Source organism: Lupinus angustifolius, chromosome LG15 (assembly GCF_001865875.1).
Source record: "Lupinus angustifolius cultivar Tanjil chromosome LG15, LupAngTanjil_v1.0, whole genome shotgun sequence".
Taxonomy (NCBI): Eukaryota; Viridiplantae; Streptophyta; class Magnoliopsida; order Fabales; family Fabaceae; genus Lupinus; species Lupinus angustifolius.
Window position 1 is genome coordinate 5,977,533 of NC_032023.1, and position 24,725 is coordinate 6,002,257.

The 24,725-nt window shown below is 32.8% G+C and overlaps 2 protein-coding genes across 2 annotated transcripts in view; both read right to left on the reverse strand.

Annotated features, from left to right (window-relative positions):
• The window catches only part of LOC109328077 (callose synthase 10), a 55,193-nt gene extending 42,576 nt beyond the window's left edge, over window positions 1-12,617 (reverse strand). Inside the window, exons 1-10 of the mRNA XM_019561336.1 lie at window positions 12,167-12,617; window positions 9,850-9,947; window positions 9,558-9,721; window positions 9,202-9,325; window positions 8,790-8,900; window positions 8,452-8,577; window positions 6,640-6,729; window positions 5,508-5,605; window positions 5,310-5,427; window positions 1,005-1,133 (exon numbers count right to left, since the gene is read on the reverse strand). Of these exons, the coding sequence (XP_019416881.1) occupies window positions 1,005-1,133; window positions 5,310-5,427; window positions 5,508-5,605; window positions 6,640-6,729; window positions 8,452-8,577; window positions 8,790-8,900; window positions 9,202-9,325; window positions 9,558-9,721; window positions 9,850-9,947; window positions 12,167-12,374 (1,266 nt within the window). The 5' untranslated portion in view covers window positions 12,375-12,617. The remainder of the gene's footprint in view (window positions 1-1,004; window positions 1,134-5,309; window positions 5,428-5,507; window positions 5,606-6,639; window positions 6,730-8,451; window positions 8,578-8,789; window positions 8,901-9,201; window positions 9,326-9,557; window positions 9,722-9,849; window positions 9,948-12,166) is intronic.
• LOC109327332 (oxygen-independent coproporphyrinogen-III oxidase-like protein sll1917) lies at window positions 21,085-23,173 on the reverse strand. The gene is made up of 2 exons (XM_019560430.1): window positions 22,302-23,173; window positions 21,085-21,798 (listed from the first exon to the last, which is right to left on the reverse strand). Exons 1-2 carry the CDS (start codon window positions 23,087-23,089, stop codon window positions 21,171-21,173), a joined length of 1,416 nt encoding a protein of 471 aa, XP_019415975.1. The 5' UTR covers window positions 23,090-23,173; the 3' UTR covers window positions 21,085-21,170.

Consider the following 24,725-nt stretch of genomic DNA (forward strand, 5'->3'; position numbering starts at 1 on the left):
GGCAATGAAAACATCCTTCTGAACAGTGAACGGAACCTTCTTTCGCTCTTTCCACAGTCGTTAAGTAGTGAACACATTCTGCAATTTCTGATCACTCTCTTATCTCAACTCCCCACATGCCCACTTCTAAGGCAAAGTTACTTCCACAATCATGGCCTCATCTCAACCTCCTACTATAATCCCCACTCCAAGTAATGCTAAATACAAGTTGCCAAAACATAAAGAATATAAATTGCTTATACTTCTAGTATTTCGTGTATTTGTTTATTTATGTGTAGGGTATAATTTGATTTTATGCATTTGTATATTTATATGTGAATGGTAAAAATTACTTATATTGTTTCCCTTAGATGTAGCAGCTATCCCACTGCCCGTTATAGTGCTATAGCGTTTTTAGGATCGATCACTATCCACAATTGACTACCTACGGTAAAACATTAAACATCCTACAATTACGATCAGACTCAACCACTAACATTTTCAACATTTTGAATGTTTCCAGTAACACGTAGTTGATATACAAATAACAACACCAACCATCACCATTTCTCTACATGAGCAGCATTATCTGAATTTAGAAAAACATTTTCTTAAGGATAGAGTGGGAAAACTTAACAACTAAAAATATCAATTTAGAAGTAAAAAAGAGACTAATCTATGTCAAGTACTAATATAGTACAATGGTACGAGTTCAAGTGTTCAACCAAATAAAACTACTAATTATAAAATAAGATTCCTGACACAGAAACTCCAACAGCTTCTGGCAAGTTGCCAAATATTGCAGTAGCCCCTCATTTACATAAAAGAATATTTAGAGTTGAAGCTTTTACCTCATAACAAGCGGTATGCAGAAAAGGTAAATATTAGATGAATGATTTGAATAAAAAAATGTCAATTGGCAACTCATTCCCAACAAACAAATATTATCTACTACTCAGAAGAATATTGATAAATATTATTTCATACAACTGCATTAAGAAAACAAGGTGAATAAAACAGCTGACCTCAACTAGTGTCTCATATATAGGACAGATTATTTGCTCAAGGAATTTCACAGAACCATCATTGGTTATGCAGCTGGGAGCAGGATAAGCTTCTCCGTGATCCAAAATAGCATCCAACTCATTTGCCATCTAAATAAACAATGAAATCAAAATAAAATATAAAATAATAAACATTCTTGATAAATAATTTGAAAGGACAAACTTTAAGCTTCTTAAAAATCAAAATTTTAACAACAAAAGCGCATACCACAATATTTTCCTTTGTCAGAAGAAGAAAAAGCATGAAATATCTTAAAACCGAAAACAAAGAGATACTGAAATATCTAAAATAGGAACATGAAGAGATACAAAAAGTATTCCGTACTGTTTACATGTGTATCTAACCTTTTGGATTCAAAAGAACCAATTTGTCATAAGACTACATAACTAAAATCGGCAGCCCAATGCACAAAGCAGTCAGCCAAGTGGGATCTGGGAATGATAGATGTACGTGGCCTTACGATCGCAAGCGAAAGGGTTGTTTCCAGGATTTGAATCCATGGCCTCTAGGCCACAAGTCAAGCAATCTTACTGTTACACTATGTATTTGGCGAAGCTGCATACTAATGGCTCAAACTTGAAACCACTACCTAAGCAAGATCAACACCCTACCCTCTGATCCACACAAACAATGTATTTTAAGTTCTTTTTATAAAAGAATAAATTTATTATACAAAGGGAAAGGGGGATAAAAAATTCAGTACCATTAATTGTAAGTCATTAAATTGGGAGGTTGTCTTGTAAATTTGAATTTTACGAGGGTAGTGGTACCTTATACCACTTAGGGCTTCATTCAACTTATGGCAACATAAAATAAATCAAAATAATTTATATTTATATTTCAACGAAATGGGACACATGACTAAGAGTGGGCCACAATTGCTAAAGATATCTATACCGACACAAAAACATAGAGGGTAATCTCAAAACAGATGTGAGTATAATTCTCAAATCATTTGCCATTAGGGCAATTTCAAAACGGAAGTCATGATATAATTCTTACGGTATAAATATGTTATATAAAATTCATCAAGAAACGAGAAAGAAGGAAAAGAATGGAAGGAGAAAAGGAAATGCAAAAAATAGTAAATTATTTTGATACTATTATGAATGATGTGATCATCTTCTGATACAAAATATATAATATTAACCCTATTTATATTAATGTTATACTCCATAATATGAGATATTCTCTCTAGCTATGTATCCTCCAGATATTCTCTATATGATAATTTAAAATACTCTAAGATATTTTCATATATTCTGATACATCCCCTTCAAGCTAAAGTTTACTAAGCTTTGTTTATTACATAAAAAATAAAATTGTTTTTTCTTCTTAGTGGCGCCGAAAATCTTTGAAGTTATAGTTGATATTAGCTTCCAGGATAGAGACGAGACTAATACATCTAGGACAAATATGGGAACAGCACGTCTAAGAAAAGTCGGCGCATTTGGGACAAAGCATGAGGCCATTGCATATGGGACACAGTCGGGGCCAACGAATTTGAGAAAAGTCGGGAACAATGCATTTGAGAAAGACCTAGACCAGTGCAGCTGGGACAAAGCCTAGACCAATGCATCAGGGACCAAGCCCAGTCCATTGCATCAAGGACAAAGTCGAGTCCATATCATCAGGGGCAAAGTCGAGGCCATTGCAGATGGACCCAAGCTTAGGTCATTGCCCTTAGGACAAATCAAAGGTCATTGCATCTGGGACAAAGCATAAGGCCAATTCATAAGAGACACAGTCGGGGCCAATGCATCTGGGACACAGTCGGGGCCAATGCATCTGGGACACAACCTAGGCCAATGCAGCTAGGACAAAGTCGACTCCATATCATCACGGACAAAGTCGGGGCTATTGCAGATGGAGCCAAGCTTAGGTCATTGCCCTTACAACAAATCATAGGTCATTGCATTTGGGGCAAATCAGAGGCAAGTGCATCACGGATAAAAATGGGGTCAGCGCATTTGAGATAATTTTGGGGCCAATGCATCTGAAACAACAGTGTGTAGTGTGCAAGTAAATCAAGCAAATCATCAAACATTTTAGTGTGCACCAAAACACAACAATGCATCTACCTCCAACTTTAACAAACAAAGTGTCACACTTTGTGTGCAGGCGTCAAAAGGAACACTAAATCTAAGAATAGATCACACTGGCATCCAAAAAGCGCCAAAAAAGACCATGAACACATGCCACCAAATCTTAGCAAAACTTGAGCCAGCTAATTACACAAACTGGCAAATTGAAAGCAGAAGGAGCACCACAAACAAATAACAAAGAAGCAAACAACCGAACACAACAAAACATTGTGTACCCCTCTCAATGCTATGATAACAACTGAAAAAGAAATATATCCTTAACGTTATAGAAAAACAAATCCAGTCGAATGAGGTGAGTAGATAGGGACGACGATTCATAATTTTTCATCTCCATTCAGAAAAGATGACAAAAGGAAACAATGGCTAGTAGTATCAAGGTGCTAAAGAAGGAGGATGCAAGGATGATAAAACAATAGCAAAAAGCAATGGAACCTGAAAGGAGGATGACAACGACTAAAAACAACATGGAAAGAATGTGACAACCAAAAAACATTTGGCAAACGGATCACAGCCATATGCTTCCCTCAAGGTGGATACCATGACACTAACATCATGTTAAGGGTCCATCTCAAAACCAATTGGCAATGAGATAAATAGCTCAACAGGTATTTAAACCAATCTCGAGATAATGAGGCAGGGAATTTGGGACTTACTTCCCAACATGCCCCCTCACAAAAGCTTGTCGGACCAGGCAATGGATTTCCTTTGACCCAATACGAAAGGACATCTCCGAATCATACAACCGAAGAAAGGTTTGGTTCTAGTTCTGATATCATGTTGAAATTATAGGGTTCAGAGATTGAAGAAGAAAAGGAATGTTCAGAATATTAAAGGGTACAGGGAAATCTCAAAATAGATGTGAGCAGACTTCTCAAATTATTTGCCTTCCTGACAATTTCAAAAGGGGACCATTAGATAATAAATACAATCTAAAAATGTTAAAGAAAATTCATTGAAAAACGAAGGAAAAGAAAGGCAAAGGAAGGAGGATAAGACAGCTACAGCAAGAAAATAGCTACAGCATGGGCTAAGCATAACTCTAGAATAACAGCGTGCAGGGGCAGTCCAATCTCTATGCAAATATGAAACAATCAAAAGACCATCAGTGGAGTAAAAAGATAAGGAGAAACCCAACTCTTCCCGACAACACTTCTACAAGCATTGGAAACCCTTTGAAAATCTAAAGCACTCTCTACAACCAAATGCACCATAGAAAAGTGCACACAGCACAGTTCTACAAGATTGGACCACTTTTCTACTTGCAAGCCGATAAATCTTATCATCAAAAAGGTTTGCAGAGAATTCAAACAAATCCTATGTTCCCCAAACAGCATACTGAATAGGAGATTAGCAATTTACAATGTGAAAACAGATGTATAACAGATTCAGAATTGTTAATCACAACACACATATTAGAGATAGATGTCTTAGGTCTCTGAACCTAAGACAAATCATTAGTATTAATCCTATTCAGTAATGCTATCCAGAGAAAAGACTTCAACATGGAAGGAGCTTCGGACTGGTTGAACTTCTCTTAGTATGTATATGTGAAAACACTTCAACATTTGAACTTCTCTTAGTACATTGGTTGAAGCTCAGTTAATACTTATATATATATATATATATATATATATATATATATATATAGTCCTACAAATTATATCATTGTATGTACCATCATATGTAATTGGTTAGAAAAATAATTAATTATTATTTTTAATTTAAAATTATTTTTTCAATCAATCATAAGCATATATATATATATATATATGTATGTATGTATAGACAAAGAATTATTGGCACTCAAACTCAATTTAATCCTTGTTTGGAGTTTACCAGTTTACATTGGAAAAAAAATAAAAACTTTCTATTTGTTGAGATTGATGTTATCAGTATCTGATTCTATTATTGACTATGATATATTTTGTTATTGATTATGAAACAATTATGCAATTATCTCTTTGATTCTTTTCCCTGATGTCAAGGGATGTATGCTTGTATCCTAGTAATTATATTTTTCATCCCTTTCAAGTCTACCAAAATAAATAATTCAAACACACACTAACCCGCCAAAGAAGATTCACTTTGGAAAAGGATTTCATTTAACTATAATAATTCGGGCAATAATAGCCAAAAATGAGAAAGCACAATTAGACTTACATGGTGGAATATATAGCAAATGCACTCAGGAAGAAATCGGACATTTGCAGCTTCACCCCAAATAAGGAAATACAAGGAAACCAAAAATAGCTTCCTATCCCTGTTAATTGCCTCTAAACTGTAGGAAACATACAATCCAATCAAGCAAGGTAACAAAAAGAAAAGCTATTCAAAGCATGATCTAGTTGAAGTAATGACCTGTTCCAAGCAAGACGAACTCGAAGGTATCTGCACCATCTGATATAATTATCTAGTACCTTCAGGAAGACGTCATTGATGGTTTTTTCATCTATTTTCTGTACACACCACCAAACAAAATAAGAGATGCAAAAAAAAAATATAAAAAAGGGTGTATCAATGTATTCTAATCCAAAAGAAATTTAACAAGTATGGAAGCAACATGTACAACAAATGGTAAGGGGCCATCTTCATTCACAGTTTCACACATAAACTGTAGTCATCCAATGCAAACATCATATAAATATAATAAATACAGAAGTACAATAATCTTACATGATGCAAATCATTGAGACAATTGTACCATAAGTAACAATCCGAGTTATATAGGGAAACTATGAAGAAGAATTACAATTAGGACAACTGATAGGAATGTTTAGAAAAATAAGAATATGGTACTGTTTTGAAATGTGTTGATACATAAAGGAGGTGATCTATGCTTGGGCGAGTTACCTTATTGGGGAGAGTTCTAAATTTGGACCAATTTCCCATCGTGTGTAAATGTTTCAGTTCAAGGTAATAATATTACATATTCCCTAAAAATATATCTGACGTGATATTTTGCAATACAGCCAATATTCCTTCTTCAGAATAACAAATGTTTCAGTACCTCAATAAAGTTCTCTATACCCAAAACAGAAGTGCCTGCAAATAAAATTCAGCCTATAGAAAGAGCTCAAAACATATGCAAACATATAATGTTATAAATTATACACCATAACCCACTAATGATTAAGAACGCTCATTAATGTATCATCTCATTGGAAAACTAAAAAGTTTTTTTGAAGTATGTAGACAACAATACACTTAAACATATGACAGCCTTCTCTCACCCAATTTAACCTTATTGCAAACAAATCACCTATGAACAAACATGACATATTGTTACTCAAACATCCAATATGAAAAGATAAATTTGAACAGCTGCACAGCCAAATGAATATATGTTAAGCTGAAAGTCCACTAGCAAATAACATTCAAAATAGTTTATTCATATCAGAAAAGAAAAAGAAAAGCAAAATAGAATATATAAAAACAGAGAAATTAAATTGTACATAGTGAAACTGCAGTGAAGTTGATTTAGAGGGCTCACCGGATCATTTTCAGCAGGTATGCCAAGTCGAGATTGTGCATTTGCTATCGTTAAAACAACATTTTCACGCTGGTTCCTTACATTATCTTTCTGCATACAAGACAACTAAGATTATTAGCCAAGACTGTTAACATAAGGTAGGAATCATAAGTACTTAGTAACCTACACAACTATTTGCAACATGCAAGTATGAAAATGTTAAGCATATAGGAGAGCGGTTCTGTTATGCTATTTCTGCTGTATTTCAAGCATTAGTTAGTGTGGTTACACCTGCCTCTGCTGAGGAGGCTGGCAGAGGCAGTTAAATTTGGTTGTTAGGGCAGCTAGCATACATAGTACCAGATCATTCAACCAATCAATAAAGTTTCTCTAAGGATCAGTTCTAAATACTCTATCTTAGGTTGTTGTTAGGACAGCTACCATTTGTATTACCTGATCATTGTAACAATTCATCTCCTCTTGTTTTTTATATGGTATCAGTGAAGGGCATTTTCTCTTTCTAAAAATACAAGATTGCAGTTATATGGGTACAGAGAAAAATAATTTATTTTGGGGTGCAATTTTCTCACACAAGAAAAAAATTAAGTTTAAATTGTCTTTGAATAGTCATATAAGAAAAATATTTTTTGAAGAAAAGAAGTGTTTAATTGAGAGAGGAGGGAGATAACCCCCAACAGAACAACACTTAACTAATAGAAGGAGTATTTGTAACATAGAAACCTGGGTAACCAATTGCGGATAGCGGAGCATAGCGGTTGACCCAAAAAACATTATAGTGGGTAGTCGGATGAATGCTACAGCTAAGGGGAAAATGCATCATAAGACTAAAATTAATTTCTACTCTTTAAGTTTTAAAACATGGATAACGAAGTAGTATAATTTGAATATGAATAAAAACTTAGAAGTTGACATAAGACCATGGTTGTGAAAGAAATGGGTATGTGAGAAGGGAAGTGAGGGGAAGAAGCTTTGCCCTAGAAATGTGTATGTTGGAGGTTTAGATGAGAGTCAATGTTGGTGCAAAAAGAGGGAAAGAAGGGGAAGAGGAGGGTTTCACATTTCTGCTAGGCTTTTCCCCTTTAAAAATTAGGGATCCATTGCACAGCCTTGTTGGAGTGGGTTCTGACTCGCAATTTGGCACGTGAAGTCACTGCTCTCTGACCTGCGACAGGTGTGACAGCCATTTGCGCCGCTACACTCCCCTTCGTCGTGTTGAAGGGCCGGCAACCACCGCGATGCCACTATCCCAGCGTGATAGCGCACTATTGACTACCTGGACTGAAACAGGTGGGTTTAAAATTTACAAAAGCCCCCTTCATTGTTACTTGTTAGTAGTTACATAAACCATCTCTTCCAAAAGTTTAAGGAGTTGAGTAAAAGGCACAATAATGGTTTTTATATCTAACACACTCAAGAGCCCTTTAGACTCGAAACATGGACAATGCAAGGGCCCACAATGCCACGACCTAATGCTGAAAATCAACATTTTATTATCAGAAATTAGAACGGAGGCAGCAGGGGTCATTCTCCAGACCATTTTGGTCATAGAGGCTCTAATTTCATGAACCATCTCTCCCAAAGACCTAATTTGGTAGGTGAAGGTGCATAAAAGAATTTATACATATCTAACAAGTAAATGGTAACAATTGGCATTTTGTTACTATGAAGAACCACCTTTCTATATTTGAGAAGACATTTCTATTATCGCAAGAAGAAAACTCCATGAGAAACCGATATAGAGATATGTTAGTCACCACACATATATTGCCATGATACACAGCAAAGATGGAGAATATTACAACCATTACCAACCTGGAAACCAAACACAGATTCCAATAGATCAAACATGTCTGCATCCCTTTGTCCAGATACTTCAAATCCAGCAGGAAGTCTAGGGAACTGTTCAGTATATCTAATTGCAGACATAGCCCCTTTAACCTGGTATTAGAATGAAACTATATGTTACAAAACCATAGAGCCAAAGATGTGAATTCAAAGTAGTATTACAGAAATCATGTATGCAAATCATAAAGCGGTGTGTCAAAGCCGGTAACATAATAGCCTTTTATGGACTATAAATGAAAATGGATAAAATGCAGGTCAATGAAGAAAATAAGACATGAATGCGTCTTCTGTAGGTTCCAACTTACTTCAGGGAAAATTCTGATAGGATTGGTTAATGACGGTGCTTCCAATGGAACAATATTGTACGGTGTCAGCTCTCCAGATAATGTTGTACTTGAATTTTTTATTTTTCTCAACTAAGAAAACATAGAAGAGAAAGATGACAAAGTTATTTGCAATCAGTTGGTTAAAAGAAGTTTGCAAGTCCTAAAAGAGCACAAAGCCAGCAAGATGACAACAGGTTACTAAACAGATTTCTTAACTCCAACCTTTAATGTCCTACTGTCTAAAAAAGAATGAAATATAATTGATGATAAAAGATGCTGTTAACACACAATTTCAAACAACAGAGAAATGAACTGCATAATCATGTCAAATCAGACAAGTTAATTTGCTTCTTGAGAGACATCTTAAAATGAATATAAAAGGAGTACCTACCTCCTCCATTATGAGACCTCCAACTCCACTCGGATCAGCATCATTACTGAGCGCCTCCATGACCTCCACTAAGGCACGTAGTGTGGCAATTACCTTTTTCATCTCTGACGATCTAAGTTTCAACCTTGAACAACAAAATTAACACAAATATTATGCTGGAGGAAAGCTTAACCTAAATAAAGTAACTTTGTGATTTTAACGATTAAAAAAACAGTCAAGGTCATACTTGCAAATAAGCATAAAGCTTTCAACTAGGCAAAAAATAAAAAAAATAAAAGAAATAACCTTGACCAATGTCATGAAAGAAATAAGCCACACATGGAGATATAATGAACATGATTATAAGTTGGACATACTCTCCCAATGTAGAGCTAAAAGTTCCAGATTCTTGCAATCTTTGCTCTTCTCGTTGGATGTCATCCACCCTATGACGTTGCTTGTACCGTTGATAAAACTCCCACAGATTTTCAATGTCGCGATAGCGATCAATGCGGGCTCCACCCTTCTGAGCAAGTTTTTGCTACAAATACAGTGAAATGAAATCATAAGCAAGCGATTTGAAAAGCCCATAAAGTCACATACAAAGAAAAAATCAAATGGCAAAATGGTTTCCAAGTAAAAGTATCCCTCATAATTCACTATTAATACCTTAATTACAGACATCAAACCAGTCTTGAACTGAAGAACTCCTCTACCATCGCTGCTAGGATCAAGATTTTGAGCCATACTATATGCCTGCTCACACACTGAAGCCAGAAGGAAAATGTCTTGCTTATTCATATCATAAAAATAGCACAATCAACTTATTCAAGGTCTGTTCATGCTCCAGAAAATATACTAGCATTCAATGGAACGAACGTGATATCTTCATATTTAACAGCACAAAGGCATCATATAAGCAGACATACATCAATAATACACAAAAACCTGAGAAAACTTCTAAGCAAGTCATGTGGTCAGCATATATATATATATATATATATATATGGCAAAAGAATTCAATATAAAAACTAAGCTACATCAAGACGATAATATAATGGAGCACTTCATGGTTTTTTTAAGAAAACCCGTAGGTACTATACAATAGAGAAATTGAAGGAGATATAAATCATAAGATTCAAGCAACATGAAGGAAATGACGGAGTGCACAGGTGTCATATATGTTAGAAAGATATCACTGAAGGACAAGGTTAACGGAAATTTTTACCGCCCAACTATAAGACCCACAATATTACATGGGAGTGAATGTTGGGTGGTAAATGGGAATAAGAGAAAAAAATAATGTAGAAATGATGAGAATGTTGTGTTAGATAAGTGGACGCAATAGATAATGTACGATTATGAATGAATGCATTAGGGAGAAAGTTAAGGTAACTCTTATTATAGAAAAGATAATAGAATCGTGTCTTGTGTAGTTTGAGGCTTTGATGATAAGTGGAGGAGACTGTTAGAAGCCCCAATAAGGAGAGTACATTAAATAGAGTTTATTCCAATCTCTAAAGGTAGAGGGAGACCAAGAAAAATCATAATTTAGAGATAGTTGTTTTGCCAATGAACATAATTTATGATAGAGCACTATGGCTTCAATCGATCCATGTAGTCACCCCACCTAGTAGGACTAAGACTTGGTTGTTGTTATAAAGGTATTCTTGCCCTTGATTATTATTTTCCTTTTCTTTCAATTGCAACCCAGTCCATGCCTTCTCCTCTTTGTAAACCATAGTCTATTATCATAACCCATGCACCCGTTTGCAAAACAATAGAGTAATGTGCATGCTTCTCTGTTTTGTTTCACCGTAACAGAACCAACCACCAGGACTGGTTTTCTTTTCACCATAACAAGCCATGATTTTGTTTTCATGTTTTTTTTTTTGCATGATTGTGTTCTTTTTATTAATAATTTCTAATTCGACCACCTGATTGTTCATTGGATGGTTCCATTGATCATCTAAAGGATGGTTTAGCAGCTAAGGGATAAATTCATTGAGGGAGTCTTGATATGCCAGTTGCTAACATTGCATCAATATGGATATACTAGCCTTCTGTGGACTGATTTAGACACAACTCAGCATACTCTCTAATTAGACATATGTATAACTAGGTTTAAGACTGTGTCTTTGCTAGACTTAAAATTACAAAATGAAATAAAAAACCAGAATATAAAACTAGGAACACTAAACGCTGAAACGAGAAAAAGTAAATCCATTTTAAGAAGGTACACCACCTAGAAGAGAATGGAAAATGAGGATAGCTTTATCAAATGTATATAATAAAATGAAGATCTTTCAATGCATTATCAAGCTAGGCTAACAAGCCCCACTGTTGTATTGCCCTAACGAGATTAGCCTGGTAAATATTTGCCAAGCTTGATTCCTAACGAAGTTGAATAATCATTAACCAGCTAAAGCTCAAAACACAAAACTAAGATCCAGTCAGTTCAGCTTGGCTACAACTTTTCCACATGTAGTACAACAAATTCAGACTACATATAAAGCTCAAACTCTCAGAGTCACCTCTTACTTCTTACCGAAAACTATTATTCACTTCCCTATCATCTCGAATTCTACTGAAATCATGACGCATTCCAACATAGACATGTTCACTTTTAAACTAAATGCAACTAACTTAGATTACTCACCCTCGTCTAAAGATTATGCTATCTTCAGTGTATTTCATTTTCCCACCACTAAATTCAAATTTCCATCTAAATTACAAAATTTAAAAAATCAAACAATTTTACTTCTAGAAGGTTTCTCTAAGACAGATTCATGCTCTTAAGTCCCATCCATCAAACTAAATTCCTTTCAAAAAGTAAAGGCATCATCATTATCAGCACAACACTTGTTCAAACAAATCTATCAGATCTCAAATTAGATATAACAACAACAACATGAACATCCCCATTAAAATTCAGAAACCAATCTCACTCCAAAATGAATCGAAAAAAAATCACAGAAGCACTTACAGATCCTGGCGACGTTAGGATCCTCAGATTGAATCTCATCGGCGGCCTGCAAAATCAAATCGATGTTAGTAGTTTGAGCGAGCGACGGCGGAACAGCTCCGGCGATTCCGCTGGCGATTCTGCCGTGATCTTGGCCAGCATTTCGAAGTTGCTCTCTCTTGAGCGTGGCGCGAATCAGCCTCTCCCAATTGTCGCGAACCCTAGCCATCGCAGCGCGTGACGAGTGATTCGCTTTTCAGCGGTTACAGATTTCAGAACTGGAAAAGTGTGTTGTGTTGTGGGAGAGAAATGATGATGCAGAAGAATATATAACAGGATTTGGACAAAAGAGGGTTTAAGTGGTTTTTGTAACTATCTTAACGAGTAAGGTTACGGAGTTGAGAGGGTTTTCTCTTTTGTCTAAAGAAGAAACGCGGATCCAGAGGAAATGTTTGAGTTGGTATTTTCTTTTCTTTTTCCGTTTTATGAATTTGGTCGTTTTGAACTTTGAACACGTGAATCCTCATATGCTCCCACTATTTCGATATATATTGAGAGACTTTTTTTCAAAAGAAGAAATACTATTTTACAGTGATTTTTCCTTGTGTGCTAATTATTATTAATTAAATATTCAATAAAAGTATTATACATTAATAATAGAGTAAATTATATTGACACCTCTGAGTTTTAGTGAAATTACCCAAATCACCTCTCATTTTTTTATACCTACATAAACCTCTAATTTTTTATACTTTCATTACATTGATCACCCCTACCTGAGAAATAAGTGCAATATTTTAAACAAAAAAACAATAAATGCAATTTAGTTAAACAAAACATTGTATATTGTATATAAAAGTTCAAATAATATATGAGACAATATCTCTTTATTATTTTTGGTTCGTTACGATATAGTATAAGAGCGATTTAAACAATTGTTCATAATTGTTGATGCATTTTGTAACAAAAAATAATAAAGATACATTGATTTGTATATTATTTGGATTTGTCTCCACAATATACAATGTTTTGTTTAACTAAATTGCATTTATCGTATTTTTTGTTTAAAATATTACACTTATTTATCATGCAGAGGTAGAATTAGGGGTTTGTGTAGGTGTAAAATAGTGAAGGTAGTTTGTGTAATCTCACTAAAACTCATGGATGTGAGTATAATTTACTCCTAATAATATATTGATCGTGTAATAATTTACATTGAGATTATATTGATAGAGTGTAATACCTTTGTATAGACAGTATAAAGATTTATATACAAACAATGCATTATTTATTATTCATCTCTGCTAATTTTATTTAGGAGTTAACTATGGTAAAATATAAATGGTGAATGATATATTGACAGAGTAAAAATCTCTTATAATGTATATATATTATTTTTCTCATATTGATAATTATTTATTTTTGTATAGTGGTATATAGGAGGTATAAGGAATGATATAATGTAACTTAAAAAATTGAAAAAAAGTAGGTAAACAATTATATAAAAAAATAAGATGCAAACACTCCCACTACCTCCTCCTTAACTACCAAAATGTTGGTCAAATTTTAATAGAATCTAAAAAATGTTATTTATAATTTTAACTCCAATTATCTTATCATTTTCATTCTTCTTTCATATACTATTTCAATAATGTTTAAGAATAATTATTCATTATATATACTAGCGTGTCTATAGATATTTCGTGTTTGACGACCTATATTCTTATTTATGATATTAAGTATTAAATTAATATTTTTTATTTTAGAGAATTAGAATGTTTTTTATTGGATGTACTTCATGTTATATTTTTTGTATTTAATATAATATACAACTTAAAGTGAGATGTATTAATTATAGTTATCTATGATTATATGGTTTTACTTTAGAAATAAAAAATATTAAGGGTAAAATAGGAAAATAAAATCATGGTAGTAGTTATTTCAAATTTTGGCTTTATATATGACTAGCGTGTCGACCGGCACTTTGTGCCTGACGAGCCGCATTCTTATTGCAATATATAAACTTAAAGAAAAATGTTAATTTAAGAAGATAAAAATCATTGTATGATTATTAGATATTAGTATTGTGTGGAAGTTTTTATTAGTTATTAAGGAGAGAGGTTAAAAAAGATAAAAATGGAATATTAAAATTATGTCATGCATGGTGGTTACCACTTGTTTTGGCTTTATTAATAGTATAGATATAGAAGTATAGATATAGATAGATAGTATAGAAGTATAGATATGGTATAGATGGTCAAAATTATATTAAAAAAATAGGTAAACAATTATATATAAAAAATATGATGCAAATACTCTCCACTACTTCCTCATTAACTACCAAATATTAGTCAAAATTTAATAGAATGTAAAAAATGTGATTCATAATTTCAACTCCAATTATCTTATCATCTTCATTCTTATTTCATCATACTATCTAATAATGTTTAAGAATAATTATTCATTATATATATTAGCGGTGATAGGCATTTCGTGCCTGCTAGCCCATATTCATACTTTTACAATGTCAATTCAAAATTTATATATTTTATTTTGGCGAATTAGAATATTTTTTTGAATTGAGTATACTTTATATTAAAGAGATACTTTATATTATAATATTTTGTTTTACTATAATGCTAGAGAGATGGTTAATAGATTTGTGGTGATTACATACTTATATATAATTATATGATTTTTTTGTAGAAATTAAAATGTTTAAGGGTAAAATAGGAAAATGAAATTACACTATGGTAGTTATTTCATATTTTCCCTTTATATATAGTATAGATAGATATAGTTGCAAATTTCACTTTTATTATGAGTGCTATATTTAATATTGACTTAAATATTTTTAAAATTACAATAAAATATACATCTCTTAGTTCTAATCCGTATAAAATAATAGTTTTCTATTGTTGTTAATTAGTATTGATTCTCAGAATTAAGTCAAGTCAAATGCATCATGACAATAATCTAACTATTTTCCATTTCTGCAAATGTCAAGATCAAATCACTAAATGAAATGTTTATTGTGATGAAAATAATTACATCATAAGAGATAGTATCATTGAAAAATACAATGCTGAAATGAAATTTTGGTTCCTCATTTTTCACAAACGTATGGTTTTGATCCCTTACTTTATGTGCGATTTTTGGTCCCATAATCTATATGATTATGTGAAAAAACTTATATAAGCTATTTTTTTCATTCAAACTCCTAACGAAATTGTTTATGAGTTGAATGTTGTTCACCTTTTATGATTATGCAAAACTTATTCCTCTACTTTATTTTGTGCGATTTTCATCTCCTAACCTTCATGAATGTTCAAAAAATTCAATATTTCTATGAGGTTATAGTGATGCTATGTTCACATTCATAACACAAAACAATGACAAATACTTTGTTGTTTTGTTACTTTATTATTATTTTTGAGTAATTACCTATTTTGTTCTCTCATGTTTTCCGACTTTATCAAGTTAGTTCCTAATAAATTTAAACTAGCAATTTAGCCCTAACAATTTCAACGTGGAACCACGATAGTCCTTCTGTTCATACCTGTCAGTTAATGTTAACAATTTGCTCTACGTGGGTCGTTAACTATTGACTTGGTCATACATTTTTTGTCCATGTAGGCATGTATGATACATCACTAGACCACATATATTTTTTTCCAAATTCTTTAATCAAAATGATGTTTTAAATATTGTTTCCCAAGTTGTTTTTAACAAAAATTCAACAACTTTGTGTTGGACCAGACTCTGGGTCTCTCCTTCCTCCCCACACACTTTCCGGTCCGCTCCCCCTTGAGTCCACCATGTCCCAGCTGAACTATCAGTTCTGATACCACTCTGATACCACTTGTTGGACCAGACTGCGACTGGGGAGTCTCCAACCACCGGGGAGTTCCATTGTTAATACATCTCACTTTAATTACTTCATGTATATACACTAAATGAACTAAGAGTTGACAACTTTACACCAGTCAAGGTTCAGACCACTAGGAATAACAAGAACGAATGCAAACAATAAACAACTCCTCTCATTTGATAGTTTTTAGTTTGATGAACTCTTTTTGTTTTCATGAAACAATTGTAATTCTCCAATGATACTTCATGGTTCAATGGTTATTTTGTTCAACGCTTTTATTTTTGTCAACTCTTATAATGGATACAATTTGATTTATCTACATTATGTTGTCAACTATTTTTTTAACTTATTTGTTATTATGCCAAACATAGCAGAAATACATTATTGTCAACTCTTAGTTCATTTAGTGTATATACATTATGTTAAACACAACAGAAATATTAACATGATTTGGTCAACACCATCTTCAAACATTGTCTAATTTGAAATAGAGATACATATAAAAATAACAGCAAATACAACACAAAATGCAACAACTATAACAATAACTTTTCTAGACCATTTGACATGTTCTTTCATCATAATTTGATTTTCCTTGACATTAGCTTACAACTCATCAATGTCCATTGCATTGTACATCACATGTTCTTCCAACGGTGGTTGAATTCCCTCCAAATTTTCGACCCACATAAAAAATCCAAACAAAATTTATTTCCATCATACAAAACAATGAAAATGTCACAAAATGGAAGGGGCAAAAGGAGAAAACCTACAAATATGGAAAATTGAGAACCTTGAAATATGAACAACCATAAAACTGTCTCCTTAGGTTATTCAGAGTTTTTGATGTATATACAACAACAACTCTATTATAGTGGCATAGTGGAGGAGGAAATCTTCTACACTGAAACCTATTAGCCACATTGGAGCTGCAATATGTGCTCATACCAGGGCTGCTATAAGTGTTCACATCGCCATACGTACATCTTCAATGGCATTGAGATTTATGTTATATGCTATGGTAAATTAAACATTCGACCATTTCTTAGTTTTAACTTTTAACTAGAAGAAGAAACCCAAAACGAGTTGGGTTATTTTTTTATTTTATAAAATTTAGCCCCAAAACAAAGTCGTTTCGTAAAAGGATTTCTATTAAAAAATTTGAAAAAAAAATACATGCGGTTTATTGACGTGTCAGATACGTTGACATAGACATAAGACGTTTCGTCAAGTCAGTAGCTAACAGTCCATGCAGACCAGACTGTTAATATTAACTGACAAATATGGACAAAAGGACTAACATGATTCCACATTAAATTGTTAGAGACTATATTGGTAATTTAAATTTATTAGGGACAAATATGGGCAAAATGACTAACATGGTTCCACATTGAAATTGTTAGGGACTAAACTAATAATTTAAATTTATTATGGACTAACTTGGTAAGGTAAAAAAACATGACGTCATGTACCTTTGGTAGAAGAGAGTAAGCAAAGAAAAAATTATGAAAGTGATAGTCCAAGGAGAATAACATTTTTCCCTCTCATTTGGGAGAAGGGAGAGGGGAAAATAAAAGTGGTGGGACCCATCAACTTTTGGTTTATTCAATAAAAGTGAGAAGAAAAGTTAGACTTGAAAAATGTTTTTTTTTGCATTTACTATAATTCATTATATTTATGATCTACTCATTATTATTTATGAGGTGTAAACTTGTGTATTAAATAAAAACGTAGTTCTATCTCTTTTAACTTTTTTATGTTTCTTTCCCACCAAACAACTCTTACAATCAACAAATTTTCTCATTTTTCTCTCTTCACTCATACTCTTTCTTTTTATATTATCTCCTCCTATTTTCTTCTCCTAACCAAACAATATGTGATATAGTTTGCATGGGTTCGATGCATAATTTGTAAAACAATAATCGATGACTTATGTATTCTATGATATATGGTGATATGAATGGACATGTAGAACATATGTGTTGTTATAAAAAAATATTATTAAATTTTAATAGTGTTATTTAGCATCTATATTATGCATCATATGTCATTATGTATGTCATAAAACCAAACTAGCAACTATAGCTCATTTTGACTTACCTATTCTTATAAGTTTGAAAAATATTTACAAATATGCACTATTTTTTTAACTTATTTGTTATTATGCCAAACATAGCAGAAATACATTATTGTCAACTCTTAGTTCATTTAGTGTATATACATTATGTTAAACACAACAGAAATATTAACATGATTTGGTCAACACCATCTTCAAACATTGTCTAATTTGAAATAGAGATACATATAAAAATAACAGCAAATACAACACAAAATGCAACAACTATAACAATAACTTTTCTAGACCATTTGACATGTTCTTTCATCATAATTTGATTTTCCTTGACATTAGCTTACAACTCATCAATGTCCATTGCATTGTACATCACATGTTCTTCCAACGGTGGTTGAATTCCCTCCAAATTTTCGACCCACATAAAAAATCCAAACAAAATTTATTTCCATCATACAAAACAATGAAAATGTCACAAAATGGAAGGGGCAAAAGGAGAAAACCTACAAATATGGAAAATTGAGAACCTTGAAATATGAACAACCATAAAACTGTCTCCTTAGGTTATTCAGAGTTTTTGATGTATATACAACAACAACTCTATTATAGTGGCATAGTGGAGGAGGAAATCTTCTACACTGAAACCTATTAGCCACATTGGAGCTGCAATATGTGCTCATACCAGGGCTGCTATAAGTGTTCACATCGCCATACGTACATCTTCAATGGCATTGAGATTTATGTTATATGCTATGGTAAATTAAACATTCGACCATTTCTTAGTTTTAACTTTTAACTAGAAGAAGAAACCCAAAACGAGTTGGGTTATTTTTTTATTTTATAAAATTTAGCCCCAAAACAAAGTCGTTTCGTAAAAGGATTTCTATTAAAAAATTTGAAAAAAAAATACATGCGGTTTATTGACGTGTCAGATACGTTGACATAGACATAAGACGTTTCGTCAAGTCAGTAGCTAACAGTCCATGCAGACCAGACTGTTAATATTAACTGACAAATATGGACAAAAGGACTAACATGATTCCACATTAAATTGTTAGAGACTATATTGGTAATTTAAATTTATTAGGGACAAATATGGGCAAAATGACTAACATGGTTCCACATTGAAATTGTTAGGGACTAAACTAATAATTTAAATTTATTATGGACTAACTTGGTAAGGTAAAAAAACATGACGTCATGTACCTTTGGTAGAAGAGAGTAAGCAAAGAAAAAATTATGAAAGTGATAGTCCAAGGAGAATAACATTTTTCCCTCTCATTTGGGAGAAGGGAGAGGGGAAAATAAAAGTGGTGGGACCCATCAACTTTTGGTTTATTCAATAAAAGTGAGAAGAAAAGTTAGACTTGAAAAATGTTTTTTTTTGCATTTACTATAATTCATTATATTTATGATCTACTCATTATTATTTATGAGGTGTAAACTTGTGTATTAAATAAAAACGTAGTTCTATCTCTTTTAACTTTTTTATGTTTCTTTCCCACCAAACAACTCTTACAATCAACAAATTTTCTCATTTTTCTCTCTTCACTCATACTCTTTCTTTTTATATTATCTCCTCCTATTTTCTTCTCCTAACCAAACAATATGTGATATAGTTTGCATGGGTTCGATGCATAATTTGTAAAACAATAATCGATGACTTATGTATTCTATGATATATGGTGATATGAATGGACATGTAGAACATATGTGTTGTTATAAAAAAATATTATTAAATTTTAATAGTGTTATTTAGCATCTATATTATGCATCATATGTCATTATGTATGTCATAAAACCAAACTAGCAACTATAGCTCATTTTGACTTACCTATTCTTATAAGTTTGAAAAATATTTACAAATATGCTATGGACGAACTTGATGTCTATCTTGACTCGAAATAATATTTCAAAGCCAATGGTGCAATCAAAATTCGATTTTGAGTTACGGAAACACGTTTTTGGGCCGAATTTGGATCCGACAGTAGCTCAAAAATTTTCTGTCACATAAAGTTACGAAAATTTACCACAAAATAAGAATTTATAAAATAAGACTAACACTCAACTATAGTTTAACTTAAATCAATACTGATTAATTTCTAAAATTAATCGTCAGTAAAATATACACAGAAAATTCACAGTGTTACAATATGACATTTCCCTCACGTCCTTTTATTATTAGGATCAAAATTATAATTGGTGCTAAAGCTTATTAAGTTTGTTGAACATTCGATTAGATAGCCACCCCCCAATGCACCCTAATCCGTAGTCCTTTGAAGTTATAGCCCATTTAATGCTTTTTGCTTCTACTTAAACGACAATTTCGCCCTATGTCAATGTGTCGTGCTTTGATTGAAGGTGAGGCATTTCGAATTTTCATCAACAGATTCACATAGTTTGGAAACTGTACTGCATATGTTGATATTGACCATTCCTTCGAGCAAGTTCTCTTTGCTTGCTTGTTCAACGAAGGAATTATAAAGAACTCTAATGTAGCTGTGTGAAGGAAACCAAAACTGCGCCTTTATATAATTTGATTTAGATATTAATTATATAATAATTTGATTTCATTCCATGAGTATCTATTTTGTTATTGCCCTTTTAACCTATGTAAAATTATGTAATAATTTGATTTCATTCCGTGAGCATCTATTTTGTCATTGCAAATTTAACCTATGTAAAATTGTCAATGTAATTTATAGATCCAATATGAGTAAGTCTGAGATATTTTCCTGGTACATATAAGTGTAACTGTGTAAGGGTGGAGGCGACTCCACCAAATGAGACTAAAAGTCCATTTTTGAGTTGAGTTTTGAAAGAGGAAAAAACAAATGGAAAACTTGAGAGTCATAAATATACTTATAAAGTAACTCGGAAAAAACTTAACTCGCAACGGACTCTAAAGCTTAGTTGTCGTTGAGGGTTTGAATATCTATTCCAGCCAACACAAAAGCAGGGGAGGGGGGATGTTTGGTGTGACAATTAAGTACAAAATAATATTCAGTTAACTTATGTATTTGATTTATCCAATAAATATTTATGCTTTTCAGGTAACCTCTTTAGTACTGATGGCAACCTTTCTAAGAGTCAATAGCCCTAAAAGCAAGGGATATTAACTCATTTGATAAGAGGAAACCTTCTGGATCACTTAGCCGTATATAGGCCAGCCTCTTTTCTGTGTTACTTTCATTCAATACATAATCATCAAGTTCATCTATTCTAATAGATTTCCTCTTCTCATCTAAACAAATCACATGTCCACTCTCAACATAAGGTTTATAAGCCTCAAGAAGAGAGAAAACAATAGAGTTTCCATATGATTCTTTAAAAGACTCTATGTCTAGGCCTCTTGCAGTTCTTAGGGACAGCATCACCACATCCATGGCTATGTCCTTGCCATGAATGTGGTCACCAGCAGAACTATCCACTAATCCATTTTCCAAATTTCGCACGAAATTCATGTAATCATTCAGTTTCTTGGGTCGTGAAAACCTCGACCCACCAATAAAACTTGCAGAGCCAAGGCCAAAGCCGTAGAAAGGCTTGTACTTCCAGTAGATAGAGTTGTGTTTGCATTCATATCCACTCTTACTATAGCTGCTGATTTCATAATGGTTGTAGTTCGCGTCACTAAGCATTCTCGAAGCCATCTTATAGAAATCAGCTGATTGTATCTCAGAAGGCAATGGAAATTCCCCTGGTGTATACCTGCAAATGTTTCCAACTTCAGGTTCCAAATCATATAATTTTAAAAAACTAAAATAAAAGGAAAATTATGCTTGTACATCATTTTTGTACAACATTTCTACAACTGATTAATAATTTACACATTTTTATTATAAAAAAAAGACTGTGGTTAACAGGACTAGTAGTCCATTACTCCACTAACCACATGCTACATATTATTTAGATATTTGTATACTGTTAACTAGTGTGAAAATGGTGCAACTACAAAACTCAAAACAAAAATTATCACCCCTCACTACCTTTTTAACATAACATGTAAATCGGTGATTAATCACATATATTGAATGGCTAAGGAGATAAGTATTTACCACCAATATTAACATATATTCCACCATTCAATTCAATTCTCGAGATTATGCACAAATTTATACATCGGGTAAAAAAATGGTGTAAAAAATTAGTGTGAGAATATAGAGATTGAAATAAAATGCTATGATTACTACGAGTGTGTGAGTGGAACTTACAAGTTTCCAAATTTTGTTCCTTGTTCAATTTGCAAATCATAAACAGAAACATGAGTTGGTTGTGCCTCAATGGTGAGCTTTAGACTTTCCTCCCACATCTCACATGTTTGATGAGGCAATGAAGCTATAAGATCTATACTCCAATTCTCAACCCGGCACGACTTTACAATATCAATAGCCTCATGAACCTCTTTCAAACCATGTGCCCTGCCACAAGAACTCAACAGCTTCTCTTGAAATGCCTGAACTCCCAAAGACACTCTATTCACTCCCAACACCATCATCTCTTGCATTTTCTTAGCGTCAAACGTGCCAGGGTCCATTTCCATTGATATTTCAGCATTCTCACTCAACCCAAACTTCATCCGCAAAGTCTCCAATATTGTAGAAACCATCCTCGGAGGCACGAGGGAAGGCGTCCCACCTCCGAAAAACACGGTCTCAAGGGATGTTTTATCATCAAATTCTACTTTGGTTGCATTGATTTCTCTGCAGAGCCACTGTACATAGTTTAAAACTCGCGGGTCGTCGTCCATCTGCATTGAAGCAGAGCCCAGAGCGACAATGGGGAAGTCACAGTAGTGGCAGCGTTTGCGGCAGAAAGGGAGGTGAATGTAAGCTGAAGAAGGGGAGGTGATGATTGGGGTGTGGTGTTTGAGTGAGGCGTTTTGTCGAACAGGTTGTGTGCTGTTTGTGAAGGTGTTGGTGAGAATGAGTGATGATAGTTTTGAGGATTTGGGTTTAGGGAAAAGAACCCAGAGAATTGGAGTGAAGGTTGATTTGAGCATGGTGGTGGAAACTGAAGCAGGTAAATATTATTGATCTAAGTATTTGCAATGGTGTGGAATGTGAACAAGTAGAGAGACTCTCTATGCACAGAATAAAGTATATCTTTGCCACATTACATAACTTATCTCCTTAAATTTATTTATTGTTTGATATGTGTTGTATTTCTTTTCTCTTTAAACATTTTCATTTTAAAATCTAATAAAAGAATAAAAAAAGATATTTCTCAAATATTATATGGACTTAAGGAGATAAATTATCTCCTGGCATAATGATTACTTTATACCCATGTGTAAACTAGTTAGACACAAGTTGGATGGTCTTGGCTTAGCCATGCTGTAGAAGAAGAAACATAGATAGAGTTGTGGCCTTGTGGGTATATAATTTTATTTTTTTAAAATTAAAATGTTAAATAGCAGAATTTACAGTAAATCAAATATTTTCTTTTCTTATTGAACCGGACCGATGCTTTGATTAGTTGAGGAAATAAAGTAAGAATAAAAAATAGAGATAATAAAGAGAAAGACGGTATAATTTTATATTGTTTGGTACAAAAGAAATGAAAGAGAAAAGGAAGAGAAATTAATATTAAACAAACAAATTAGCCTATCAACTAATTTTTTAATTAGATGAATAAACTCTATTTCAGAGGTAAAGATTAAAGATCAAGTTTTATTGCAAGTTACTAGATTTAAGTATATTGAGTCAATCATATAAAACGATAGAAAAATTGATGGGATGTGAATCGTATGATTCAAGTTGGTTGGAAGAAATGACACATTGTTTGAGGTGTCATTTGTGATAAAAATATCACTTAAGCTTAGAGGAAAGTTTTAACGCACTACTATAAGACCTACAATGCCACAAGAAATTGAATGCTGGACGATAAAATGTCAACAAAAGAATGAACTTCATATAGCAGAGATGAAAATATCGCGTTAGATGAGTGGGCACATTAGACAAGATAAAATTAGAAATGAATGCATTATGCAGAAAGTTAGAGTAACTCTTATTGTAGAAAAATGGTAGAATATCACTTTAGGTAGTTTAGACATGTGTGGAGGAGACCAGTATAAGCCTCCGTAAGAAGAGTAGATTAAACAAAAATTAGTCTAATTCCAAGAGAAAAAATGGGCCAAGAAAAAAATGTAAGGAAAATGTTAAAGAAACACTTAAAAATTAATGTCAAGTCAATAAATATGATTTATTATTGAACATTATAACATTGTTTGATTCATATAGTTGACATCACCTAGTATGATAATGACTTGATTGTTGTTTATTACATCTCTACTATAAATATTAAATATATTACATTCTATACCAACTACATTTATCAAATGTTTTAAATTGTAATAATGAAAAAAAAAAAATAGAATAAATTGTTGTACATTGCTATTAGTCTGTTCAGCTCACATTCCTAAGATTTGGTATTGAGTGTACAACTATTACATGCTATAAATTCTTACAAAAAATTTAACTGCTCAAAAAGAGTAAACTAATAATCTTTAATCTGGTTGTGTTTCTTAATATATCTTTAAAAGTGTAAAATTTATGATGTTAAACCATTTTTCACTGCAAAATTGAAGAAACAAAATGACCAACAGAAAATTAAGCAAATCAATTTCATACATAATT